Source organism: Seriola dumerili, unplaced genomic scaffold, assembly GCF_002260705.1.
Source record: "Seriola dumerili isolate Sdu_G_001 unplaced genomic scaffold, Sdu_1.0 BDQW01000321.1, whole genome shotgun sequence".
NCBI lineage: Eukaryota > Metazoa > Chordata > Actinopteri > Carangiformes > Carangidae > Seriola > Seriola dumerili.
Window position 1 is genome coordinate 188,280 of NW_019174576.1, and position 23,644 is coordinate 211,923.

The following is a 23,644-nucleotide window of genomic DNA, read 5'->3' on the forward strand; positions in this document are numbered from 1 at the left end:
AGAGCTACTAAAAACCATCCACACTTTCAGTTCTTTGTAACCTGTGGCGGCCACAAGTGACCGTTATGGGATGATGTTTAATGGTTTAATGGCAGCACAAGTAGAGAACACTGAGTGATGTATGTGATTACACAGTGATATCCATCTAAAGTTTGCTAACATTAGTAAAGTTGTCTCTATAGGCCAGTGGTCATACCAGACCAAGTAAGGCTGTAGCAGCTTAATGCCTGAGTCATGGTGTGTCTTATTGCTAATGTTGTTGTTGCTAATATTGCTTCTTGTTCTTCCAGCTTTAAAAAGTTACATAGTCAAGCTTTTAAATGATCCTATGGGGAAACAACGGGACAGAGAAGAGAAGTGTGATGAAGCAAAATGGTCGTTAGGATCGGGAGAAATATTCGTTACAAGACTTATAAGTACACGTATACTAATAACCCAGTGGTTCCATCACTTGTGTATTAAAAGCTAATCTCTTAAACATGTAACGCACATGTACGTGACAAACACTTCACAGTACATCTCTTACAACACACAGTCATGTCCTCACTATAGCCTCTCATGTTTTAGTTCCTCTCAGTATTATCATTTGGACGTCGTCATGGGATTTGAATCTTTATATCAACAAATGCAGTCAATTCATGGTAATAAGGCTAATTCAGTGTCTCCAATGATTTTAACCAAACAAAACTAAAATCTTTGAAAATTTTTAATGAAGAAACTACAAAAAATACCTATGACAAAAAACTTGGTCAAAATGTAAATAAAATAGCTTTTTATTTTGAAGTGGCATAAAAAAAATCCCAAAGTCATAATTTGCTGGTATTATGCAACAGAAACATTACAACAGATCTTGACCTCGACTTGGCTCAAAATTGCATTTATTTCTGATTCTTTTAAACCAAACAAAAAACAGTATCAAATGAAGCCTCCTATACGGCCTGTGAGGTAAAGAACATTTTTCATAATTACAGTTTGGTAAATTCCTGATTTCTAATGTTTGGAATGCAATTAAATTCTTGTGAAAGCACAGAGGCTAATAACCAAAACTGCTTAAGTACAAGAGCTGCACAGACTGTATCTTCTTTAAATGAAATTAACTCAAAAGTTAAACTACCCATTATCAACTGTCACAAAAACCCCACCCCACCACCCACCCACTCCGAACTAAACCCCATCCCGCAGGTAAATCACTGCTTCTGCTGCATCGCTTCTTTTCGCGCAGCGTCTTGCAGCAGCTGAGTGTCCACTTCATCTGCAGGTAGCTGAACGTACCGGACCACGGATCCACGGATGAAACAGTTTTTCACGGACAGCTGGAGCAAATTAAAACAAAATGTAGTTTGAAGACGACCAAAAGCGTTGCAGATGATTTGACTCAGCTCTCAGCAATACGAAATCTGTCCAATATTATTTTCACAGATGGCCGATGATGGGATTTGTATTTTTGTGATCTGAAGTGTCTCATTTATTGCAACTCTCAAATTAGAACCAGAACAGCTTCGTGGGTGTTTTGCTGACAATGGCTTTACTATCTCCTTTTTTGTCATATAATAATAATAATAATAATAATAATAACAACAAAAACAACAAATTTAACCTTTGTTTTTCTTCTGACCTCTTTAAAACCTAAAATGTATAAATGTATAGAGGTGGTCTTTTCTTTGCCACAAATTTGGCTCGCACATACGGAAATGACTGTGAAGCATTGGTATTAAAGCGTATAAAGAAATATTTCAAATTTTGTGTGTTACACCTGTTGCCATGCATAGAAAACACACTATATTTATTCTTTTTGGATGAAGTATAGATTCCACATGGAAAGTATGGACAGGCAGACACGGACCTTTGTGTCTGTATCCAACAGTTTATAAGTTTCCCATGGATGCTTACATGCACCGGTGTGGAGACTTGCAACACACAAATGTGTGTTCAAGTTTGTGTGTGTGTGTATACGCTTATTTGGGATTTGGAAAACACTATTGTTTAAATATATTTTACAGCTGAGACCCACAGTAATGCATATTGTCTGTAGCAGACTTCTGAAACGTCATCAGTTGAAAATCATATAAGCAATCCTCCTCATAAATAAACATCATGAAGTATCATGGTGATAAAACAGCATTAAGTATATCTTATGAGGTTATTGTAGACAGTAGCACCGTGCACAACTTCAAACACTTTAGCAATGTATAGGATGCATAGATACCTAAACTGAACAAACAGCCGGCACTCATAGATAAATAGTCTTCTTGTTCAATGTGACAGAAAGAACAAACCCGTTTCAGCTATAATCCATCATCGGCATGGCTTACAGCTGAAACGGGTTAAAATAGATGTGTGGCAAAATCTGAAGTGTGAAGACAGTGAATGAGCCAAACCTACCATGTGTGGATATTTCTCTGGATCTGTGACACTGATGTCTGTGAGCTTAATGTTCAGGTACTGAAACACACAAGCAGAGAGTAGAGATGTCAGAAGATCAGAGGTCACAACTCGGCAGTCAGACAGAAATTGTAAAAGCTGATTAGCTTTGTTTCAAAAGGAAAATTAACATTATTTCCGACCTGGTCAACAGAATGAAGTGTCCCACAGATGCTAAAAAAGGAGAAAGATGTTAGAACAAAATGATTTCAGGCAATGATAAACATGGATGTGGACAAAATAACAAGAATACTTTACAATAAACTACAAAACATCCCCACACCACAATAACTCTTGTTGTTTTGATTGTTTTCTGAGTCAATGACAGAGAGGGGGTAACCATACGTATGGTAATGTTGAGCATGTGTCATGTTGCATTTATTTGTCTCATATAATGTCAATTCAAAGCTGAAGTTGGAGCAGGAACTTTTCTAGCCTCTCTAGCTTCCATCGTTTACATTCCTCCTCCACTGCTACAAACAGCTAACGGTAGAACCGTTGTTGCAGCTAAATTATGGAAGCTAAAGCTACTAATGCCAACAGGTTACGAGCTTAAGTTGGGGGAGAAAAAAACTAACCTCAGGTCGTTTTTGAGCTCCACCACCACGTCCTTTCCCACCAGAGACTTGAAAAACGAGTAGAAAAGCTGAAAAACAGAGCGACGTGCTAACGTTAATGTTAGCGGCGGGCTAACTGTCGAGCATGATACAGGCTTGCTAACAGCTAGCAAGATAAAGCCCGTGAAGCCGATGCAGTGCGTTGTGGGTAATTCAACGGCTCACTGAAAGTTGAGACGAGACATTTAATGTGTGAATAAAAGACAAATTCACATACTCAAACTAATTTCTTACCATTATTGCTGTTGGTAATCTTGTGGTAGTGCGTCTGGTGTTGATGATGTATGAGGCTGCGTGGTATCGCTGCGACTGACCGGGGTGTAGTTACACAACGGCTCCATATGGGGGAGCCAGAGGTGCGTTCAAAGGTTCACAGGTGTGGAAAACACATCGTACCTGAGAAGGGTTTTTTTTATTGTAGCTCGTTAAGTGAATGGTCTGACCGTAAATCATTATCACTATGAGGTAAAACATGTGTCATAGTTTATCAGAGAATGAGTGGAATAACTCTCTATCTCTCTTTATGTGTTGGTCATGATTGATATCCCTTATTCTGAAGCATCTCTGCCGATCGACACCTGCTGGATTCACTAGATCAGTGGTTTGCAACCTTTTTCCAACCTGTGAACCCATTGAAATAAAGCAATTTCGACTTGTGACCCACTGTCAGTGGTTGCATATGTAAATTTTGGTAAACATTTGAAGACGCTAAATTATCCAGTAATTCACACATCAAAGAGAAAAGCTTAGAGGGTTATCTTACAAAAAAAAGACTTTATATTTTATGGTCAAATATTTTCTTTCATGCTGTGGCCCCTCAGATTTATCTTGTGACCCATTGAGGTATCCTGAACCCCAAGTTGGGAACCACTGCACTGCACTAGACAGTATTAATCTTTATGTAAAGAATATTGTTTAACATGTACACAGCCTACTTCCTCGTGTAACAGTGTGTGCAGCTCAACCTTACTCATATCTGACTGGGCAAAATAAAATAAGTAACATCAGGCACTGATGACTATTTTTTCAATACCATCAAGTAAAATGTCTCAAATGATAACATTTTTTTTTTACTGGCCTGGATAACGAATGGTATTTGCAGTCTGCATGCAGTACTTTAAAGCAACAGCAGATGGGAGCAAATGATGGTAATGTTACAGGGGCTCTGCCTATTTGAATACATTCCTACAAGCAATACAAGCCTGACATGAGGCTGTGAAAAAAAAAAGAAAAAAAAGAAAACTAGAAAAGACCCATTAAGCGTTAACATTTAAATTTATTGCAGCACTTATCATACATCTTCAAGGCAAACTTGTCAATGTCTGTGCAAGATAATACTGTGCGGTAAACATTCGTTAGCCATTGTATAGTGTAAAACTCTACATGAAATGAAACATAATTACTTAGTAGCAGAGTTCAATTTAATCCTATGTTGTAATGCGAGCTCAGCAGAAATCGGAAAATGGGTCTAATTTCACAGGAACAGTCCCACACTTAAGGGCTGCTTATTCACCGTCTTGCTAAATCTTAGATGAGAAGATTGATACCACATTCAATTTCTGCCTGTTAAATAAGGAACTACAGCCACTGGCAGGTTAGCTTAGCTTAGCATAAAGGTATTTGTATAGCTTGTGTTCCACTGTCTCCAGCCTTTATGCTAAGCTAAGTTAACTGACTGCTGGCTGTAGCTTCATATTGTAAAGAATTATAATCTCATCCAACTCTTAGCAAGAAAGAAAACAGGAGTATTTTCCAGAGTGTTGATAAATGATAACCACACATCAGTGTCACACACACACACACACACAGTAAGGGGAGTGACTGGCTGAAGACTTTTCTTTGTGTATTTTATGTTTCCAGAAATGCAGAGCAGGAAGCTGTACAGTCAGTGAGGACCAGCGCTGTAGCTTGATTTCACTTCACAGAGCGACCCATCTTGGGAACTTCAGGAAGTGCTAAAGAAAGACAAAGATTTTGGCATCATCATTCGTCTTACATTTGTCAGGAAATTTATGACAAAGAGCTATTCCTTACTGTCTTTGTGAGACTGTGATTGGCCAGGTCTCGCCGGCAGTCTGAGTTTGCCCGGGAGTTCGGAGCTGTCTCTGTAGTCTCTGGGTTTAGGGGTCTGGGGCTCCGGCATGCCTGGTCGGGCCTTAGCTGGTAAACGGGGCCGGTTCTGTGCCATCCCACCTTCTGAGCGTGAGGGCACCACTGGTTTCTTTTGAGCTGAGGGATGCGAGGTGCTGGGGGTTGGAGGCTGAGGTTTGGTCTCAGAGCAGGTGAAGGAGCGGTTGCGTGGGGTGGGCACCGGGGGGCGGTCAGGGTCTCCATCTGCTGGTTTGAGTGCAAAAAATGGATCTGGGGGTATGAGGTGGTCTTTCTGCTGGAGGTCTTGGTCCTTGCCTCTTCCATGGGACAGTCCCATTGAACCGTACAGCGGGTTGTCAAACATCTCTGACGACTTTCCATCCTCCCCCCTACAGAGACAAAGGATCGTGTTGGAAGAAATTCAGTTTCACTTTCTACTGAATCATGTCAGCTTCTGGTTTTATGTTATTTTTAGAGTGGTGTTTTCCTGAGCTCTGAGAGACTCAGCGAAACTGCAACTGAAGTCACACCGCACTAGAAACAAGCACTTACATGGGACAAGGTTTTCCTGTGGGGCTGCGTGTGCTCACATCAAAACCACCCTTCTTGGAGTCTTTACTCGCTTGCCCAATAGTGACATTTTTTGGTGGCATGCTGTAACTCCAGCCTTTATCCATCACATTCCCACTTTTGTAGGACATGTAATTCGGGTTAGAAATATCATGTGCTTGGGTGGTGGAACACCTGTCAACAAACAAACAACAAACACAAAATGTCACAGCAGGAAGTCGGGTTTGAGATAGTCTCAAGTAACCGCATGGAAGAAAAAAAAAAAACCCTCACTTGTTTTGGTCACCGCCTTTCCCTTTTGAGTTGACAGGGTCATCCCTTTCAACTTTGATGAAATCTGGAATCAGAGTAAAATGGGAATTGATGCTACAAGAACTGAAGTTGAATGTATTTAATAAGAAAGTCCTGAGCTGATTTCCAGACTCACCGTATAACTTCTCAGTGGGCTTGCCCTCAGAGGTTTGCAACTGAATGCCTCCTGTCAAGGTGCCCGTCTTCTCCCCGTGGTGAGTCAGTGTGACCTGAAACTCGGTGTAGCAGAACTCAGCAGCTCGCAGCGCAACACAGCCCTCACCTTTGGAAATGACACATCAGTACACTGTAAGTACCGCTCAGCTCGGCACAAGTGTATCACAAACTACATGCGAGCTCATTACCGTACGACTCGTCACAGTCTGTCGACTTCACACAGATGAGGATGTGCTGGTCCAGGAGGTACTCGGGGTCAGAGATGATGGGGGTGAGCTTGAAAAGATAGAGAGAGACAATGAACGCTGACGGCTCGATGCGTCATTGAGGCAAATTCAACACCAAAAATCTGCATCTTCACTTTACCACAACTTGGCTGCCGAACCAAACTTTTATGGAGCCGTCCGAGTGCTCTGTGTTATCTCCCTCTGAAGTCTTCACAGTTTCTGTAGACATTGAGAGAAATATCTGTTTTGATGATCTCAGCCTATTTTAAATCAAACTCCAATGAGATGAGGTCAATCAAAAGACCAAACTTACTCTCCAAGCAGCTGGAATGATATTCAATGAAGAACTTGGTCTTTGATTTTGTCGACAATATGGCCACACAGTTCATGATTTGTATCCCACCCTGAGGTGCACTGTTTGGATCTGAAAAGAGAAAAGAAAACAAAAAAACATTTACATCGTACTACAATTTTACAACAAGGAACATGAGCTCATGTGCAGTGAGGTGCAGCTGGTGAACATACCTTGCTTGGAGACAAACTGTGAAGCTACTCCAACTTCAAATGAGGCAAAGACTGGTGAGTGGTCACTTGTCATGATGTCATTAGTGCACCCTGCAAGTTGATTTCAAATAAGTTTGTCTCAGAAAATGTCATTAAAAACATTAACAAAAAATGTAGTTACACTTTATTTTAGTGATCCATACTTACACATAAAAATATTTTTTGGGACGTTTTATGGAAAGAACGATGTAATTTGGTGCTAATCGTACAAAGAATTTCCTCAAGAGATAATCTTCATTTAATCAAATACCTATTCTTTTTTATTTTTATATTTTTATTTATTTTTGTTGTTGTTGAACTGTATGCTTTCCAAGGGACAAATTTATACTTTCACATTTTTTTTCTTTAATTTAATTTAATTTAATTTAATTTATTTTATTTTATTTTATTTTATTTAAGAACCGTGACCAAGGTATCTACTATCTACTGTTATAGTTAAAAAATGAATTTTTCTCTCTGGTGAACAAATATATACTTACTAACATATACACTAATACATATCTGCAATAAGCCAATAATTGCATGTTCAGCTGACAGGCTGAGCACCAACTAAAAGACAATTAACTGGAATTAATTACACAGAAGTGTAACATTTGAACAGAGCCTCTAGTTTCCTTTTTATTAAAGTCAAATTGCATTATTTCTCCTTAGGAAATGATTCTGAAATGATAGATCCGTAAAATAAAGCACGACCAAACTGTTGATGAAGAACTACTCACCATATGCTTGGCAGACAACATGAACCAGAGGGTATGACTTCCGCAGGACACGATCACACCACGAGGGTAAATTGTATTTTGTCTGTAGAGTTAAGTTTGTCACACGTATATAAATACAGTATATAACAGATTTCATGCACAGGACTGAAAACCATTTTGCTTTACAAAGTTATGAGGTGAGTCGTCTGCTGACGCTCCAGACCCATGATTTGATTGCTGTGTGTGATATATAATATATAAGATGATAATAAAGATAATGACATAGTTTAATTCTTGATCTTTGTGTCTTAAAGGAAATTGGTTTACTGTTCCTGTAATCTGAGGCCTGACAGGAGCCGTGCAGGGAAAAGACATCTGACTAAGCATGAGCTTACCCCTGTGGCTTTGGCCTTTGTGTAGGCATACTTCTCTCGTGTGTCTCGTTCAAAGCGATAGGTTGGTGCAAATGTGATTTCCTCCTCATCTACAATCAAATAAAAAATGATCAACACATGTGTTCTCAATATAATGATGTATTCTGACAACCAATACGTGCAGAGGACGTCCAGAAAAGAGCTGTTTTAGTCAATAAAAGGCACATGCAGTATTATATAACCTCACCAAAATGCAAGAAGACCTTTCCATCATCCCTCTCCATGCTGAGCTGGTCTTTACAGAGGAGTTCCTGGTACTGCTGCTGTTTGATCTTTGTCACAATGTACTCAGCTTCCTGTGAAGGGAAACAGTGCAAAGTCATGACTTTTCCTGCCTTAAAGTTTTAGCAGCTGAGAGCTGAGACACCTGACAACCAGCACGCTCTTTTATGCACAAGTCACTGCTGGATCTCTGAGGTGAATGTCAGGACAACACAAATATAAAAAGGTTTATATAAAAAGCAGACACAGATCATATATTTATTATTCTGCATGTTATTATTAGGAGGATTTATAACAAAAGAAGCCAATTAACATGTTATACTAGCAATTAATTTGGTTGCAAGCACATACAGTATATGCTATATATTATACATTTGTTTGTGTGTCATGTCCGTACAGTGAACTGCATTCGTCACAACTTACTGTAGATGGGAATTCAACGCGGTAGTTCAAATCACCGAGCCAGAAGAGGTGGGTGAAGCGGTTTGTGATGTCAAACGGATTGAGCTTCTTGTCCCCCAGATTCAGAAATCGCAGGATGTTGGTGTAGTTTTGATTGCGTCTGCAAATCGAACAGCAAAAATATATTGGTAAATACAAATCAAAAATATGTTTTCAAGAGCTGATGATATTTTTTTTGGTTTTTATAGCATTTCTTTGGTTTTTATGGCTAAAAAACAAAGAAATTAATTATTAAATGTGTGCCAAGTGTGAAGAGACAAAAAAATAAATAAAAAAGAGTTAGTGAAAGATAAACACAATAGTAAATAAATTAAGTTTTTATTCATTTTTTGGAGGTTAGAGGAACAGCATAGAGGTTTTTATCTTTTTACAATATATTTGAATTATTCTACTAAAGTTATTATTTATTGATGTAGTCAGTAATATTTTTGCCTTATCTAATGACCTTTTACTACATTTTGTCGGTTTCAGGTAGTAGAATCTGTAGAGCTTCCTTCCTGTTCTGCCTGGCTGCATAAAGCTTCAACAACATCTACCAATTAGGGCAGGCTGCGTGTGGCCTGAGAGGCAAAATCCAGGGCAACAGGTCCAAAAAAACGGCTTGGAACTGCTCCCGAAGCTCATTGCTGTGAGTGCATACTAACAAATGAAGGGTTTTAACATAATTCCCACTCTTTTCACATCTGCATTTTGGCAGCTGGAGTGTCAGGAGATCATTTTTATTGAGATTTTTTGAGAGTAAAATCAGGGGACATGCCTCTCAACTCCTGCCTCCAGTAGAAGTTACAGGCTTTATATGAAACGTACTTATAGCTAATGTTGCTGCTACAGTGATAAAACGAGTCTGGGTGTAATCTGCTGCTGACCTGAGCTTCTTCTCACTTCCAGAGGTCAGGTGACTGTTGACAAAGCCAAAAGATGTACCGTTGAACATGAAGGACACTCCCACTGCTCCCTTGTTTCCTGTAGCGAACAACAAACACGACAGTGAGGACTGATGGGTAATTGTTTCAATGTACTTTTACAACACGTCTTTAAATGTCTTTATGAAGAAGTGGAACTGCTCACCCAGAGTGTTGGCGATCCCCGTCTTCACGCTGTCAGAGAAAATATGGGAGATCCTGTTTTCGTGCTCAGGCTTGGCCAGGACCACAATCCGGATGTTCCACAGAGTGTGAATCGCCACCTGGATGTGAGGAAATGTTTATTATTGCATCAGCGCTCTGCACCTGAATCCTGCTGGTCCTGTGTCACACTCACTCACCTGTTTGAAGCTGATGTTTGTGATGTTCCTCAGGACTCCCTTCACTGTGTCCGCCCACTCCCTCTCGCCCAGAGGATCCTCCTGAGTCCCGATGACGTAGAAATCATGCGGGATGTGATCCGCGGTGTCGTCTCGTGTCTTCCCTTGGCCTTTACACTGAAACCAGGAGTTGAAGTTGTGGGGAGGTCCGGCGTTTCCTGTAGTGGGTTCACTGTAGTGTTACTTTGTCGGTCAAAAATTCAAATTCAGTGAAAACATTTAAGTTGTTAACCTGCTTACCCATGTTCCAGGTGCCAATGAACACCGTGATCATGTCTGGTTCAGGCTTTTCAGAGTGTTTGTTCTTCATCTGTTGAAGCAGTTGGCAGAATCCCTCTCTTTTCTGGAGAGACACATTAAAAATACATGATCTCTGGAAATGCAACTGGAAACTTAAAGCTCCTGAAACCATTTTTTTTTGAACCCACTATTTCCTGACAACCTGAGAGATTTCAGTGTTTTTATTTTCGTTTGTTCTCCTCTCACTGGTTTGAAGTGGGTGTGGCTAAAATGGAAAAAAGTTGATATCACATTCCTTCCATGCACCAATCAGGACTTAGCAACATTGGAATCAAATTGAGATGACTCGTTTGCTTGATGCTAACGAAACCAAAGCTAATGTTGCCAGGGGCAGCTGTTAATCAAATCTGATCAATGAATATTAAATCTTTTGGATAAATACTTGATTTAAAAACAAATTCTCAGGGACATTAAGCCAGATGTCTCTTACCTTTGTGTCATCAAACACAAACTCCTTACGGGAAATCTTCTCCTTCTCTGTCTCCACGACGATGACTAGTTTGGCGTGCATTTTCTGAGATTTCACCAACTGCAGAACTGAAAAATAATCGCAGTACTGTTATTAAAGCTGAGCAGTGTTTATGGTTTACAGCTAAATGCTACAGGCACCATGCTAATGTTGCAGCCGAGTCACTAAACCTTGGGTCCAAGTCGCGTCTCGAGTCCCCAGTGTTCGAGTCCAAGTCCAAGTTCAAGTCCAAGTCCAAGTCACCAAAGAAGAGTCTGAGTCGAGTCCCTATTACTTGATTCCGAGTCCAAGTCATTAAGGTTTAGTCTATGCCAAATTCAAAGCTAAATGCTACAGTCACCATGCTACTGTCCGGTCACTAAACCAAGTTGAGTCTCGAGTCCCCAGTGTTCAAGTCTGAGTCCAAGTCCTGGACTCAGGACAGCAGGTCTAATGTTTAACATTTACACCATCTTGGTTGAGCATGTTAGCATGCTAACCTTTACGAAATAGCACTAATCACAAAGAAGAGCTGAAGCTGAGGGGACTGTCATTAGATTTTCAGGTAATTGGTCATTAACCAAAGTATTGGACACACTGAAATATTGATCTGATGATGGTGCTACTAAGATATCAAGATATTGGGGGATCACCAGTGTTGTTACGATTTACTCAATAGCTGTCAAGACTCTTAAAGCCATACATGTGAATCTCAAGGTCGTGCTAAAGGAAAGGCTGGAGCATTACTACAGTCAGGAGGATTCGTCACATGAGGATCATGAATGTCTGTTAAAAATGTAATTGTGATATTTGGATCAACCTATTGAACATTGCTAGAACCACGCTGCTAGCATGGCTAATTATACAAAGGAAGGCTATAGAACGCATCTTTACTTTTATTGTGCACATAGTATTTGTCTTCAGGCCCATCTTTTGACTTCTTGAAGTAGAGTTTCCCACTTTCAACATCTACTTTCAGGAACATCTTTGTGGGAAGAGCAAGAGTATCTTGCTTGACCTTAAACGGTAAAAGAGGAAATTGATAAAATACGCTGCAAACCACATTTTGATTTCATTTTCCTGCAGTGTAAACTAATTTAGAGAAGTACCTCGAACGTAACCAGCGGTATGAGAGATTTCCTGTGACCTCCTTCATATCCAATAGACTCAAACATATAACTTTTAGCCTGAAAAAGAAATAGAGAAGTTAGATTTGTCATCCTTAACATCATCTGTTGACATGTTACAAACCAACATTGTTCACGGTCAGTCAGTCAAATGAGCTACAGTAGTTTACCTTATCTTCTATTGAGTAGAGCAGTTTTGTCAGTTGCTCAAGCCTAAAGGACACAGAATGACCTGAATCGGCAGAAATCTGGAAAAAAAAAGAAAAAAAGGGAAATAATACTTGATGATAAGGACTTTTTTATGTTTGTGCGTTTGTGATACCATGCTTGCAACCTCTGCGGCTGAAAAATGAAGCCAATACGGAAGTGCCAAAAACTGCAGTTCCTCTCATGACCACTAAAGTCTGGCTCCAACAGTAAGTCAATCCCCATAGACTCCCATGTTAAAATGTTTACAGCAGAAATAAACATGTTTACATTCTGGTACAAAAATAAGTTTTAGACTCTACAGCTCATTTCCTCCTTCATGACAACCGTTTATATAACTCACCTATTTACATTTTATTAAGGCTTTCACTTCTTTATAATTGAGGGTGTACCACTTTCAGTGACAGGTGGGCGAGTGTATGCTTGCCAAAAACCGCCACGCACCGAAGTATCTGCTCCACACATGCCCCACCTCTTTGCCCCTTTTTTATATTAGCCGGGAGTTGGCCGGAGTCAGGCACTGCCAAGATGGCAACAGCGGATCCAGCTCACTCTGAGCTTCAAAAGCCACTCTTCGAAAACCTATGGGTGACGTCACGTTGGCAACGTCCATCTTTACATACAGTCTATGGTTGATTAGGCAAAGGATCAAAGGTGTTACCCACATGTCTTGGATACTGGCCAATCCCCGGAGAGAGCTGTTGGTCCAACGTTTTATGGAAGACCTCCAGAGCTGGCATGACGTGGGAAATTTCACTGCCTCGCGGAAAAGATCAGAGCACGGTTAAATCAGCCCTATACATTATAGTCTATACAATGTATTGTGTTGACTGGGCAGCTCTACCTGTTTAGAGTCTTGCAGATTGACAGCAATAGCTTCTTAAGGCCGGGGAGGTTGTGGTTACCGTTCTGTACTTGTTCAGCATCCAAGCAGAGTGAGGTCCTGAAGTATTCCTGGATGGCCATTTGATGCTCCTCAGTTACTCTGGAAATATGAAACACACAGTTGTTTCACGTATCGGACAAGCACATCACTGTGTCAAATCGCTGCCCGTGATCATAAAGATTAGTGCATTGCACACACTGTGTGTGTATTATCAGAGACTTTGCATGGTGAATCATTTGGATGACTCGCTATACAATTTTTCATAAGTGACCATACGCGGACAGATCCATGTGCTGCAGCCTCATCAGGTAGGTGTCCGATAAAGATTTGCAGGCCTGCTCAGAGGACTTGGAGTCACCGTCTTTCATGTCGTTTGCTGGGAAGTTCCTGGGTGGAAGCTGCGGTGGGAGATTGTTGGTTTCTGCAGCACAAAGACATATCGGATGTTTAGGAACGTTCATATCTACGACTGGCACATATTCTGTTTTATATTACAGCCAATATATAGATGAAGTGAAGGTGTTGGACCTGGTTCCTCGTCTACCTCCTCCTCCCTCTGGATGGAGTACTGCAAATGCGTGACCAGGCCCATGTTGGGACTGTAATACGCCTCCACCAGCTCAGGCAGCATAGTGAAGAACCTGATAGGAACTCCCTCAGATGCCTGAAGAGCAGATCACAGCAGAAACATGATTTTCTGACGTCTCTTCTTTTGGAACGAAGCAGGTTTAAGGTGACCACAAACGTCATGTTTTTTTCGTTTTGTTACTAAACCAGGTGACATAACCTTTAAGTGTTACTTTCCATATATTGCCAGATATGTCTGCGGCTTCTAGAGCTGCATTTATGTATCAGTACTCTGAAACTTTACTGAGTGATTATCAGCATGAAAGTGGTTCAGCTTCTGTCTCACTAACGGATCTGCAATTGGCACTATACTTGGTCTAAGCAGTGCTTGAATTATATTAAAATGCACCTGTAAGCATTAGAAATTTGAAAGTCCAGCTATATGAAATACCAAGAATAATTCACGTGCACATATTATCAAGAGATGTACCCCTTCAGACCATTTAAGGACCGAGGATTTTGGAGGCACACGCATTTAAACTCTGAGGAGAAACTAGTTACATGTAACAGGATTATGTAATTAAATGACAAAGTAAATGTAATTGTAATCTGTTACAGCTACTGAGAAAAAACAATGTGGTTAAATTACAGTTACTAATACAGTTACGTCTGAATATATTCCTTTCAGTAAAAAGCCGATTTGTAGACTGTAACATTCATTTCTGTTGCTTTGTGTCTTTTGGCCCGAGCAGGAAAACCTTTTGTTGACATCTCTGCAGACAATGTGGGTGAGACAGGCGAGAGGTGTGAGTCTGATAACACTGACTACTTTAAATCTGTATTGTGTTTTCATTAAATGGGAAGCCGCAGAGGTCATTAGGTCGTGACATATCTACAGCGCACCGACACACTAAATGAGTGGTACTGAGAAGTAATCAAATGTAATAAATTAGATCACTTTGCATGCTCGCATACTTTGCATTGCTTTGCATCGGACTACTTACATGTTAACATGGTAATGAGTGATCTGTAACCTGTTGCATTTCAAACGTAACCTTAACTTGTCTGTCTCTCACACCTTGTTTGAGGAGGAAACGAATCTATTTTACCCGACGCTTACAGTAACTATAACTACCACCAGCACCGACACTCATTAACTAACAGTACTCAGACGGACCAGAATCGAACTCCACAGTGGTGAGTAATAGTCCGGTTCATGTGTCCAACCCTAAAATAGGAATCCTATCATTAAAATTTGGTCTCAAATTTTCATTGTATATACGGTGTTTATATATATATATATATAAGATTTTTTTTTTTTTTTTCCCTATTATGACAAAATTCATTATTTCATTTTCCATGCTGATGAAACTCAGTTACACCCGTCCATAATAACCCACAAGCCCAAACTGTTCACTTCCTCCATGTGGGTGTCATTTTTTTTTTTTTTTTTTAACACCAGTTTTATATCAAAGGTAACAACAGAAAGATATCAAGCCAGTAAAGCATCTCCTGATGTGTACATTGAAGTCAAGCCTTCCTCATGAATCATTCTTAAAGCATGGAAACAATGGACACTGAATGCAACATATGGATAGATATTTTTCGTTTTTTATAGTTATAAATGTCAGTTTATCACAGACCTGCAGCTCGGGATTAATGGAGACATTAAATCTTCTGCCATCTGAAAGCAGGGTGGATGTTTACATGACAGACTTGTTATTGCACCTTCACACTGACTGAAGATTTGCTTTGTCAGTAGTAGCAAAGTAGCAAACATTATTAAAAGCACAAGAGTTATTTTTAATGTTCACTTGATTTTTAAACTTGTCTTGTTTGTTTTTCGTTTGTTTTTTGTTTGATGAAAACGTGACAAGGCTAAAGGCTCTTTTCTAACAGTCTAAAGCGCAAGCTGACGCAAGTGCACTTAGGGCGTGTCCATATGACTTTTACTACTAAAAAGCAGTTGTTGCACCAGGCACATGGTTCAAAAGGGTTGTGCTTAGTCTCTTAGTTATTCATGGGTGTTTTGGGCACAGCATGCAATGAACCAATCAGAGTGCAATCTCCCATTCGCTTTAAAAAGCCAGGCACACTTGCACCTTGGTGGATTGCTACTATAACAGTGCAGTGTTTCACAAAGAATTAAGATTCTATTCGTGGTGAGTTGGTCACGTATTGTGATTGAACCAGGCCAGCAGCTCTGTGCGCAGAGTGACTCAATGCGCTGCTCAGCTCTACAAAGAAGCAACGGCACAAATGACAACAGGACTGGATTGTAACGTTCCATCGGACTCATCCAAACATCTGAAGCGTGTTCTGCCTGTGTAAGTGAACACGTGTTGTGCATTACTCTCTTGATTACAGTGAAATACTGCACCATTGACCTCAGATCAGGTTTTTGCTGGTAAATCGCACAGTCGCTCTCCGCTGCCTCCAAATTAGGATTGCACCAACAATGCACCTGACCACACCTCATTTAGAGACCAAACATGTCCATGGGTGCTCAGGTGAGTGCAAGTGTATTTGTTGTTTAAACAATGTGGGTGCTGGACGGAAAAAAGACAACTGCATGGGTCTGAAACTAGCAAATGTACTCGCGTTTCGCTTTGCACCTGGTGTAAGGTGGAGCCCAGGGCCCTAAGAGTCCACTACCACGCTTGTGGCTCAGCTTGCTAACATGCTCTCAATGATAATGCTAACATGCTGATGTTTAGTAGGTAACGTTTACCTGCAAAATAGAGTTTTGATCTGATGATAGCACCAGATGAAAGACTGGAATTCATCCTTGCAGGCGCATAAATGTGTGCACAGACTTTCATTTTCAATCCATTTAATCGTTAATAGTTAATTCACTAAAGGCCAAAAATGTGCTGGTGGCACTAGATGAAAATCAGGGGCTCGTTAAATCCTCTGGGGAACATGAACATCTGGACAAAATATCATAGCAATGCATCTAATAATTGTTGAGTTACAGTGTGCACCATAGGGCCGGACTAATCGACAGGCTGACATGAATACGCTGCGAACAAGACTAAAAACTTTACCACAAGCCAGTGATCGTTTATTACGAACATACAGTGTCTAAATATATACAGCACCTCTTAAATGAGGTTAAAGCTTAACAGGCGCAGCAGCAATAAAAACAGTGTTGTACCAGTGTTTGTGTTTAATATTAAAAACAGAAACAGGCCTTAATCTTTAACTACGGTGTAAATAAATACCAAATGCTAATAATTCTCCAACCATAACAACTCATTTGACTGTGGGTCAGAGTGATCGTGACTTTTCGAACCTATCCACCCACCTGGACAGAGAGCTTCCTATCCTCATTCGGCAGGATCCTGTATGTGTACACGCAGTTCTGGTATCTGTGGTTAAAATGATAAAATGCAAATATTTGTCACTGGAAGATGACATGACTGTGGGGTAAAGACACATGCAGCCGGCCGGTGTGATCACTGTGTGCTGAACCTGCTATCAGAGCACTTTGAGTAGCATTTCAAATGAAGGTTGCCCATTGAAAAATGATATGAATTGAATAGGGCACGGGGTGTTGGTTGATTTTATGTCAGCGCAGTATGCAAATAAAAGGGAACTAGTCTTTCTTTGTGCAGAAGTGTTTTATATATTGTAATTCAGCCGGGGGAAATGTAACCTTTAATCGTGGTATATTAATCATGTCCTAACTCTGACATTAAGAGCTGTTTTATCTTAAAGCTAACGTCAAAAACAAACAGTATAACAGTCACTTCCTATTTTCTTTATTATTAGTTAGGATCTCACACAGCTCACACTGCAAGGAGCAGCAAGGAACAAGAATCATTATCTGTGTAACTGTTTCAAAATGAAATGTCAGCGCAATAGTTAGAAGCAAGTAATGTCTACTTACAAAACACAGAGGGCATATGCTCCCTGTATGGACTCACTGTCCCGGATAAGGAAGCTTCCATCTCTTGCTGCTTTGGAAAGAAGATCCTCAGCTTTGGATCGAGTTATATTACCATGGTACCAAGGCTGAAAACTCTGCATCCTGCCTCTCACGCCGCAACCTGAGCTCAGGAGTTTTGCATCTGCTCTCAAACAATATTCCAGCAAACAAAAGGAGACTCAATTTTTCTGTCCGGCTATTGTCATCTTTTCATGATACGTAACTTCTATGTGCCTTCTTTCACTTGTTCATCCACTACCTCTGAAAGCTGTAAAAGGAAGCTGCTACAGGCTCGGCCTGAACTTCCTCATTTGAGAAGTTAAGAGAGGAGGGCCCTGCTGCCTCTGCTCTGCCTGCTTTATGACAGATCCGCACAGCTGTAAATGGAAATACACACTTTCGCATGCTGAGTAGAAAATCTTTACTCTGATGATCAACCAACATACCCAGCGCTTTAGTTTGTGCACAACCGTTTATTAATATCGTCTTTCCTGGAGAACAGTGAAGTCTTTTGTAAAGACTAAAGCTGAAAGAAGTGAAAAAAGGAAGTGACCAAAAAAAAAAAAAAAAGACAAGTATGATTATTCTTACTTGTAGTAACAGAATTTACAGATAAACTAGCTTGAAAATAATATGTAATTCACAATATTAGGATCCTCATTTGGTTCCCAGATGCATTTTTAAAGCTCAAATCATGTCTGCCCTTTGACCTAAAGTAAAGCAAGCGCTCATATTGACTCAGAGGAGGTGGCCTGGGTCTGACTGCTAACTGTTTAATCATCTAATATCAATCAGGAGCGCTTGGAGGTTTTTCTAAAGTATATACATTCAGGAAATACAAGTTTAGAGTGGCTTGCCATGTTCATGTGATGGACAGGAAGTCTTGCAGAAATATGAGGAGGAAAATAAGCTGCTCACAAACCACAACATGGGTCACATGACACAAAAAGAGAACTACACATCGACGAGTCACTGCAGACGGGTTTCTGTCTCTGAGAATGAAATAGGTTTTTTATCACTTTCACATGAGCATGTCAAAGTCTCAGACACACAGTGGCAATAAAGAGTAGACACATGATATTGTGCACAGAGGATGTGGAATCATCCTTTTCCTTTCAAGACATGACAGTCGACATGTGGAGTTCACATCGTTTTTATATAAGAGCAGGCGTTATCGGTACAAAAATAAAAGACAGAATAAAATGCGAGTCGGTTATTGTCATATACTGAAGGTCAGCTGGTGGAGCATCAAGAGTGATTTTGTAACAAAAACAACTTCACAATTTACAACAAGAAAAATTCAACTTGCATTTTACTAATCTGTGCGAACTATAACTTTCTGTCTCAAACATGACTTTTTTTTTTTTTGCAGATGACGGTTAGCTACACTGACTCACAGTACAACAGGGATTAATAGTTTGTCATGCAATAGTGCAATATCGTAGTACAGCGTGGGCAAAACAATGAACGCATAGGGGAGAGTTTGAAAGCTGGATGATGGAAAATATATGTACACAGTGAAGATTTGTCGAGCAGAAGCAAAGCTAACATGTCACTGGGGTCTTCCAGCATATTTAAAACAGCAAAGGAAAATATATACATTTGTGAGTAGATTTTAAAAAGATTAAAAAAAAAAATACACATTGTATGAAGACAAGACTAAGAGTTTCCAGCTCTGTGAGGCTGCTAGCATGACTGGAACAGCTGTGCTTTGAGCTAAATGCTAACAACAGCATGCTAGCATTCAGTAACAATGCTAACATGCTCATGTTTAGCAAGTATGTTAACAGTGTTCAGCACATTAGCATGCTCACATTTGTTAATAAGAGCTGAACACAATGTGTTGCAGGTCTCAAACCAAAGTACTGACGGTTTTCAGTCTGGACTAAAGTCACGGACCGACTGACCGACAAACACTGTATATAAAAAAATAATAATATTTAAAGCTAACTAATGGCTCTTTACCACATTTGGCAAAGGATACAAAACAGGAAAACATATTAAAAGTCGACTATGTACATATTTAAGGATTTTTGTTCAATTTTCAGCCTCATATCTGACACAAAAATTCAGCCCTTTCTTTTTTAGAAACAGACTTTTCTGTTGGTGGATAAAGACCGTTGACGGCAGCAGGTGGTGAGCAGAATCAGTAGAGCAAAGTTTAGGCCCAGTTCCAACGTCCAGCTTTAAAGACTCACAGACTTTGATGCACAAAGACTCAGGGCTATTGCATTATATAATCTGTGTTTAGTGTTGAGGGGTTCTTCTGGTTGACTCTCTAAACCTTTTTATGCTCATTAACGATAAGTTTTGCAACCACAGTGCATGACACTGAGACAGCGGTGAGTGGGATTGTAGAAGCACGAAAACAGAAACAAAACATGGGTTTGGTGCGAATGAACTTTCCAGGAAGTGTAAACACACTAACCAACACGACCCGTTTGTCTTGTTACGGTGCAACACTGACCTCCTAATATGTCGATTTGGTCTAAAAGTACTATTCTTGCTTTACTATTTGATTCAGTTAATTTAAATATGGAGTATGAACAAAACTTTACCGGCCACTGAATGCATGATTTCACAGAGCTCGTTCCTCATGTGGGTCCTCGGAGAGTTTGAACCCCTGCTGCATTCACACAGATGATTTGAGTTTAAAGCCCGTGATGGTTCGGTGAGTCGGTCGTGGGCTGGACATTTGAACTGGACTTTAAATTCAGGCCAAGGGGACGACTGTGGCACATTTGTGGAATGAGCCTCAGCGAAAGCGACAGCCGGTCAACAGTCAGACCAATTTTGGTTGTGTTGGGAAAGCAATGAGTCCACTCAGCGCTCTGGATTGAGTCATGACTCATCAGAACTCAGACTTGGCACTCATAGAAATCTCATGTGTTCCCTTTAGCTCTCCACTCGTGGCTCCTGACATTCCCACCTTATCCCTGCAAAACATTTGCATTAGAGTCCCGCGGAACTTCTTGGCCCCAAACACGTAAACCAGCGGGTCCATCGCACCGTTCAGACACGTGAGGGAGGAGGTGAGGCGGTTGGCCAAGCTCAGGCCACGGCGTGTCTGGCAGGACACGTCGGGGTGGCTGTACCCGAGGATGAAGGTGGCCCTGCTCACGTGATAAGGCAGGAAACAGACCACGTAGATGAGAATCACCAGACTGATGGTCCGCAGGGCCCGAAGCTTCACGGCCGGCTCTAGCCTGGAGCCCCGATGCAGGCTGTGGATGATGAGCAGGTAGCAGGACAGGATGGCGAGGAACGGCGGGGTGAAGGCCACAGCCAGTGAGATCAAGGCGTTACGTGAAGCCTTCTCTCTGTAGAGCTGCAGACACACTGTCACTCCGTCCACCTCTGCAGTCTGGTGGGCGACTAGCAACGGCGCCATGGAGACGGTGACCAGGGCCCAGAGAGAGAAGCTGATGATGTGAGCGTACCGAGCGCGGCGGACCTTCAGCGACCTCACAGCATGAACCACGGCCAGGTAGCGGTCGGCCGCCACACAGGCCAGGAAGTACAGGCTCGCGTACATGTTGACGTAAAACAGAAAGCCAACCACTCTGCAGGGCACCTCGCCAAAGGGCCAGTGGCCGCCGGTGAGGTGGTAGGTGGCTCTCAGTGGGAGGATGACCACGTACGACAAGTCCGCCACGGCCAGGTGTATCAAGAAGACGTTAGCTGGAGAAGAAGTGCCGCGCTGATGACAGAAGATCCAGAGAGCCAAGCTGTTCCCGTTCAGCGCCAGGAAGAAAACCAGGATGTAGAAGCATCCGAACAAAGTGTTCTCGGCGGTCGACGTCACCGCCGCGCAGGGCTCTGATGAGTGATTGGACAACAGGGACGGCAGCTCCACTGTAGCAGACTCCATTTTGTGGCTGAGGAGACAGAAGAAGAATTAGTTAGAGAATAAATTGAATAAACTGAAAAGCAATTCTCAGGTATAACAAGAACTTTTTTCCAAACAAGTGCTTTCGATCTCTGAAATAGTTCATTGTTAGTGTTCTGACAGAAAACGACCCCAGTGACAGGAAACCATAGCAATCCAGCCCCTGACCCCACACACACACACACACACACACACACACACACACACACACACTTAAGCCGGGGAGAGTGCTTGTCACAGTGCCAGCCTCACTAGGTAACAATAGATGTCAGTGTCCCTGGCTAATGTGAACATGCCCTTTAAGTGGATAATTACCTAATTCTAACCACAACAAGAATTGGACTTCCTCTCCACACTCTTAAATCCAGGAAGTTGAACTCATTATCGCTTTACTCGTCTCTGTCACACGTTATCTGACCGTGCAGTCTGATTCGTCAGCAAAAACTCTTTAATCAACACTGAGTGGTAAAGTCTCAGCAGCAGATAAGAAAACTTTTTTTTTTTTTTTTTTTACGTGAAACTTGAAGCAATTCAAGGTTTAACACGGGAACGTCTGTGCAAGAGAAAGTATTGTGAGGCGATGTGAGAGGCCGTTCCCTTGTGTCACATCTGGCCCCGGTGAGTCATAGACGCTCCAAGCAGCTTTGTGCCCTCAGTTTTTTTTTTTTTGTTGTTATTACAAAATGTTCGATTTGTGCAATTTCCAATCTCTGGCGCCTCTGGTATGTCGCCTTTTGTGGGTAGTTATGTGCCAGTCGGTTGGATTTTGTTACTGTTGTTACGGAACCGGGCTGTAACTCTGCGATAAGCTGTGTGAACCGGCTCCTGGCTGTAGCTCTGTATTGAACGGCCGGACATGAACTGAGAGAGTCAGACTTTTACTTCATGAGTTGTAGGCGCATACGCAAGAAAAAGAAATAAAAGTGGGCACGCTCTGATAAAAAAAAAACATTTTTACAACATCTATCCAAAATTTCTGGAGACATCAAGAGACAAAATCATCTCTAACATTCTTGATTGCTCTTCACATTGTTTCTCTTTTCCAACTATTTCGACACACCTCAAGAAATGACCTCCCACTCATCCGTCTCTCTCCAAGCCTCCGACTGTCCACTCCTCTCATTCTGTTTGTATCTCCTCCTTTTTTCCTGTTTGAGCTGAACATCTACACAAACATCAGTGGGGTGTGAACGGCGGGGCCTCGAATGACCGGGTCTCAGAAGAAGCCTCTCTCAAATGTTTGGTATTTGTTGCGGCTCCAAGGACAATATGGAAACATGTGTAATGGGGATGAACTTCCCGCAGATGTTTCTATAGCTGAGGGGAGGGTCCCAAATACACGCCGCTGATAACACACCAAACAGTGAAATGTAGTTAATGATGCTGAACCGTTTACAGGGCTCCACAACAAAAGGGAAAGAGACTGTGTCTGTTTATCTGCCTGGGTTTAATCTCCGTTTCACCGGCTCTGCTCTCCAGAGTTTTGGCCCAGTAGGAACCAGCCAGATGTAGCAGCGTGGCTCTTTTCACCGAGTGTGTGTACTGTGAATCCTGTGAGACCCACAACAGAGGGCATTTCCCAGACAAGGCTCAGATCCCCCCCCCCAAAAAACAAAAAACAAAAAGAAAAAGAAAAGGGCTGCAGTGCCAGGAGGGATAACACACCAGGAGCAGCACAAATACAGGATCCCAGAGGGATAATCCTGAAGAGAGAGAGAACCCTGACATATGCCTTCGTCACAATGATCTGGGTAAGCAGATCTGTGCGAGCGTTCACATGTGAAGGGTGACGAGGAGAACTGAGCATCCTGGGGCTTTTCAGAGATTAAACCTGGTCACAGTAAAAAAAAATAAAAAAAACCCAAGTAGAATAAAAGGAAATATGCTGTTGGATTAAATGCAAGTCCACCTGATGTTCATGCTTCTGATCTAAATTACCAAATAAATCTGTCAAAATCTAAACTCTAAAAAGTAAATGAATACTCACCACTACTGGACAGTGAACTTGGGAGTTCTGCTGTCACACGTACATTGTTCTTAGTGCCACTTGAACACAGTGTAAACAGTGAACAGCAGAAGTTAGTAAAGTTTAAAAATGAATTTAAAAAATCTGCTGTTTTATCAAAGTCAAAGTCTCAGGACGGATTCAGACTCACCCAAGCTCCAGGGATCTTCAGCCGGCAGAAGAAAAAGGTCGGTTCCTTTAAGGAGC

General features: G+C 41.3%; 3 protein-coding genes across 3 annotated transcripts; all 3 read right to left on the reverse strand.

Annotated features, from left to right (window-relative positions):
• Positions 1 to 757: 757 nt before the first annotated feature.
• lsm2 (LSM2 homolog, U6 small nuclear RNA and mRNA degradation associated) lies at positions 758 to 3,349 on the reverse strand. Its single transcript, XM_022759332.1, has 5 exons — positions 3,273 to 3,349; positions 3,000 to 3,067; positions 2,565 to 2,595; positions 2,383 to 2,442; positions 758 to 1,313 (listed from the first exon to the last, which is right to left on the reverse strand). The coding sequence occupies exons 1-5, from the start codon at positions 3,273 to 3,275 to the stop codon at positions 1,188 to 1,190; spliced, it is 288 nt and encodes a 95-aa protein (XP_022615053.1). The 5' UTR covers positions 3,276 to 3,349; the 3' UTR covers positions 758 to 1,187.
• A 945-nt stretch (positions 3,350 to 4,294) lies between these two features.
• On the reverse strand, positions 4,295 to 17,801 carry inpp5d (inositol polyphosphate-5-phosphatase D). Its single transcript, XM_022759285.1, has 27 exons — positions 17,505 to 17,801; positions 16,920 to 16,983; positions 13,574 to 13,709; positions 13,322 to 13,466; positions 13,004 to 13,144; positions 12,825 to 12,915; positions 12,123 to 12,200; positions 11,935 to 12,012; positions 11,720 to 11,843; positions 10,808 to 10,914; positions 10,318 to 10,420; positions 10,039 to 10,235; positions 9,843 to 9,960; positions 9,641 to 9,737; positions 8,736 to 8,874; positions 8,278 to 8,386; positions 8,052 to 8,140; positions 7,678 to 7,759; positions 6,920 to 7,009; positions 6,708 to 6,818; positions 6,534 to 6,613; positions 6,356 to 6,443; positions 6,127 to 6,273; positions 5,973 to 6,036; positions 5,682 to 5,873; positions 5,073 to 5,518; positions 4,295 to 4,993 (listed from the first exon to the last, which is right to left on the reverse strand). The coding sequence occupies exons 1-27, from the start codon at positions 17,642 to 17,644 to the stop codon at positions 4,953 to 4,955; spliced, it is 3,297 nt and encodes a 1,098-aa protein (XP_022615006.1). The 5' UTR covers positions 17,645 to 17,801; the 3' UTR covers positions 4,295 to 4,952.
• A 727-nt stretch (positions 17,802 to 18,528) lies between these two features.
• Positions 18,529 to 23,644, reverse strand: gpr17 (G protein-coupled receptor 17). The gene is made up of 2 exons (XM_022759326.1): positions 23,589 to 23,644; positions 18,529 to 21,421 (listed from the first exon to the last, which is right to left on the reverse strand). Exon 2 carries the CDS (start codon positions 21,412 to 21,414, stop codon positions 20,395 to 20,397), a length of 1,020 nt encoding a protein of 339 aa, XP_022615047.1. The 5' UTR covers positions 21,415 to 21,421; positions 23,589 to 23,644; the 3' UTR covers positions 18,529 to 20,394.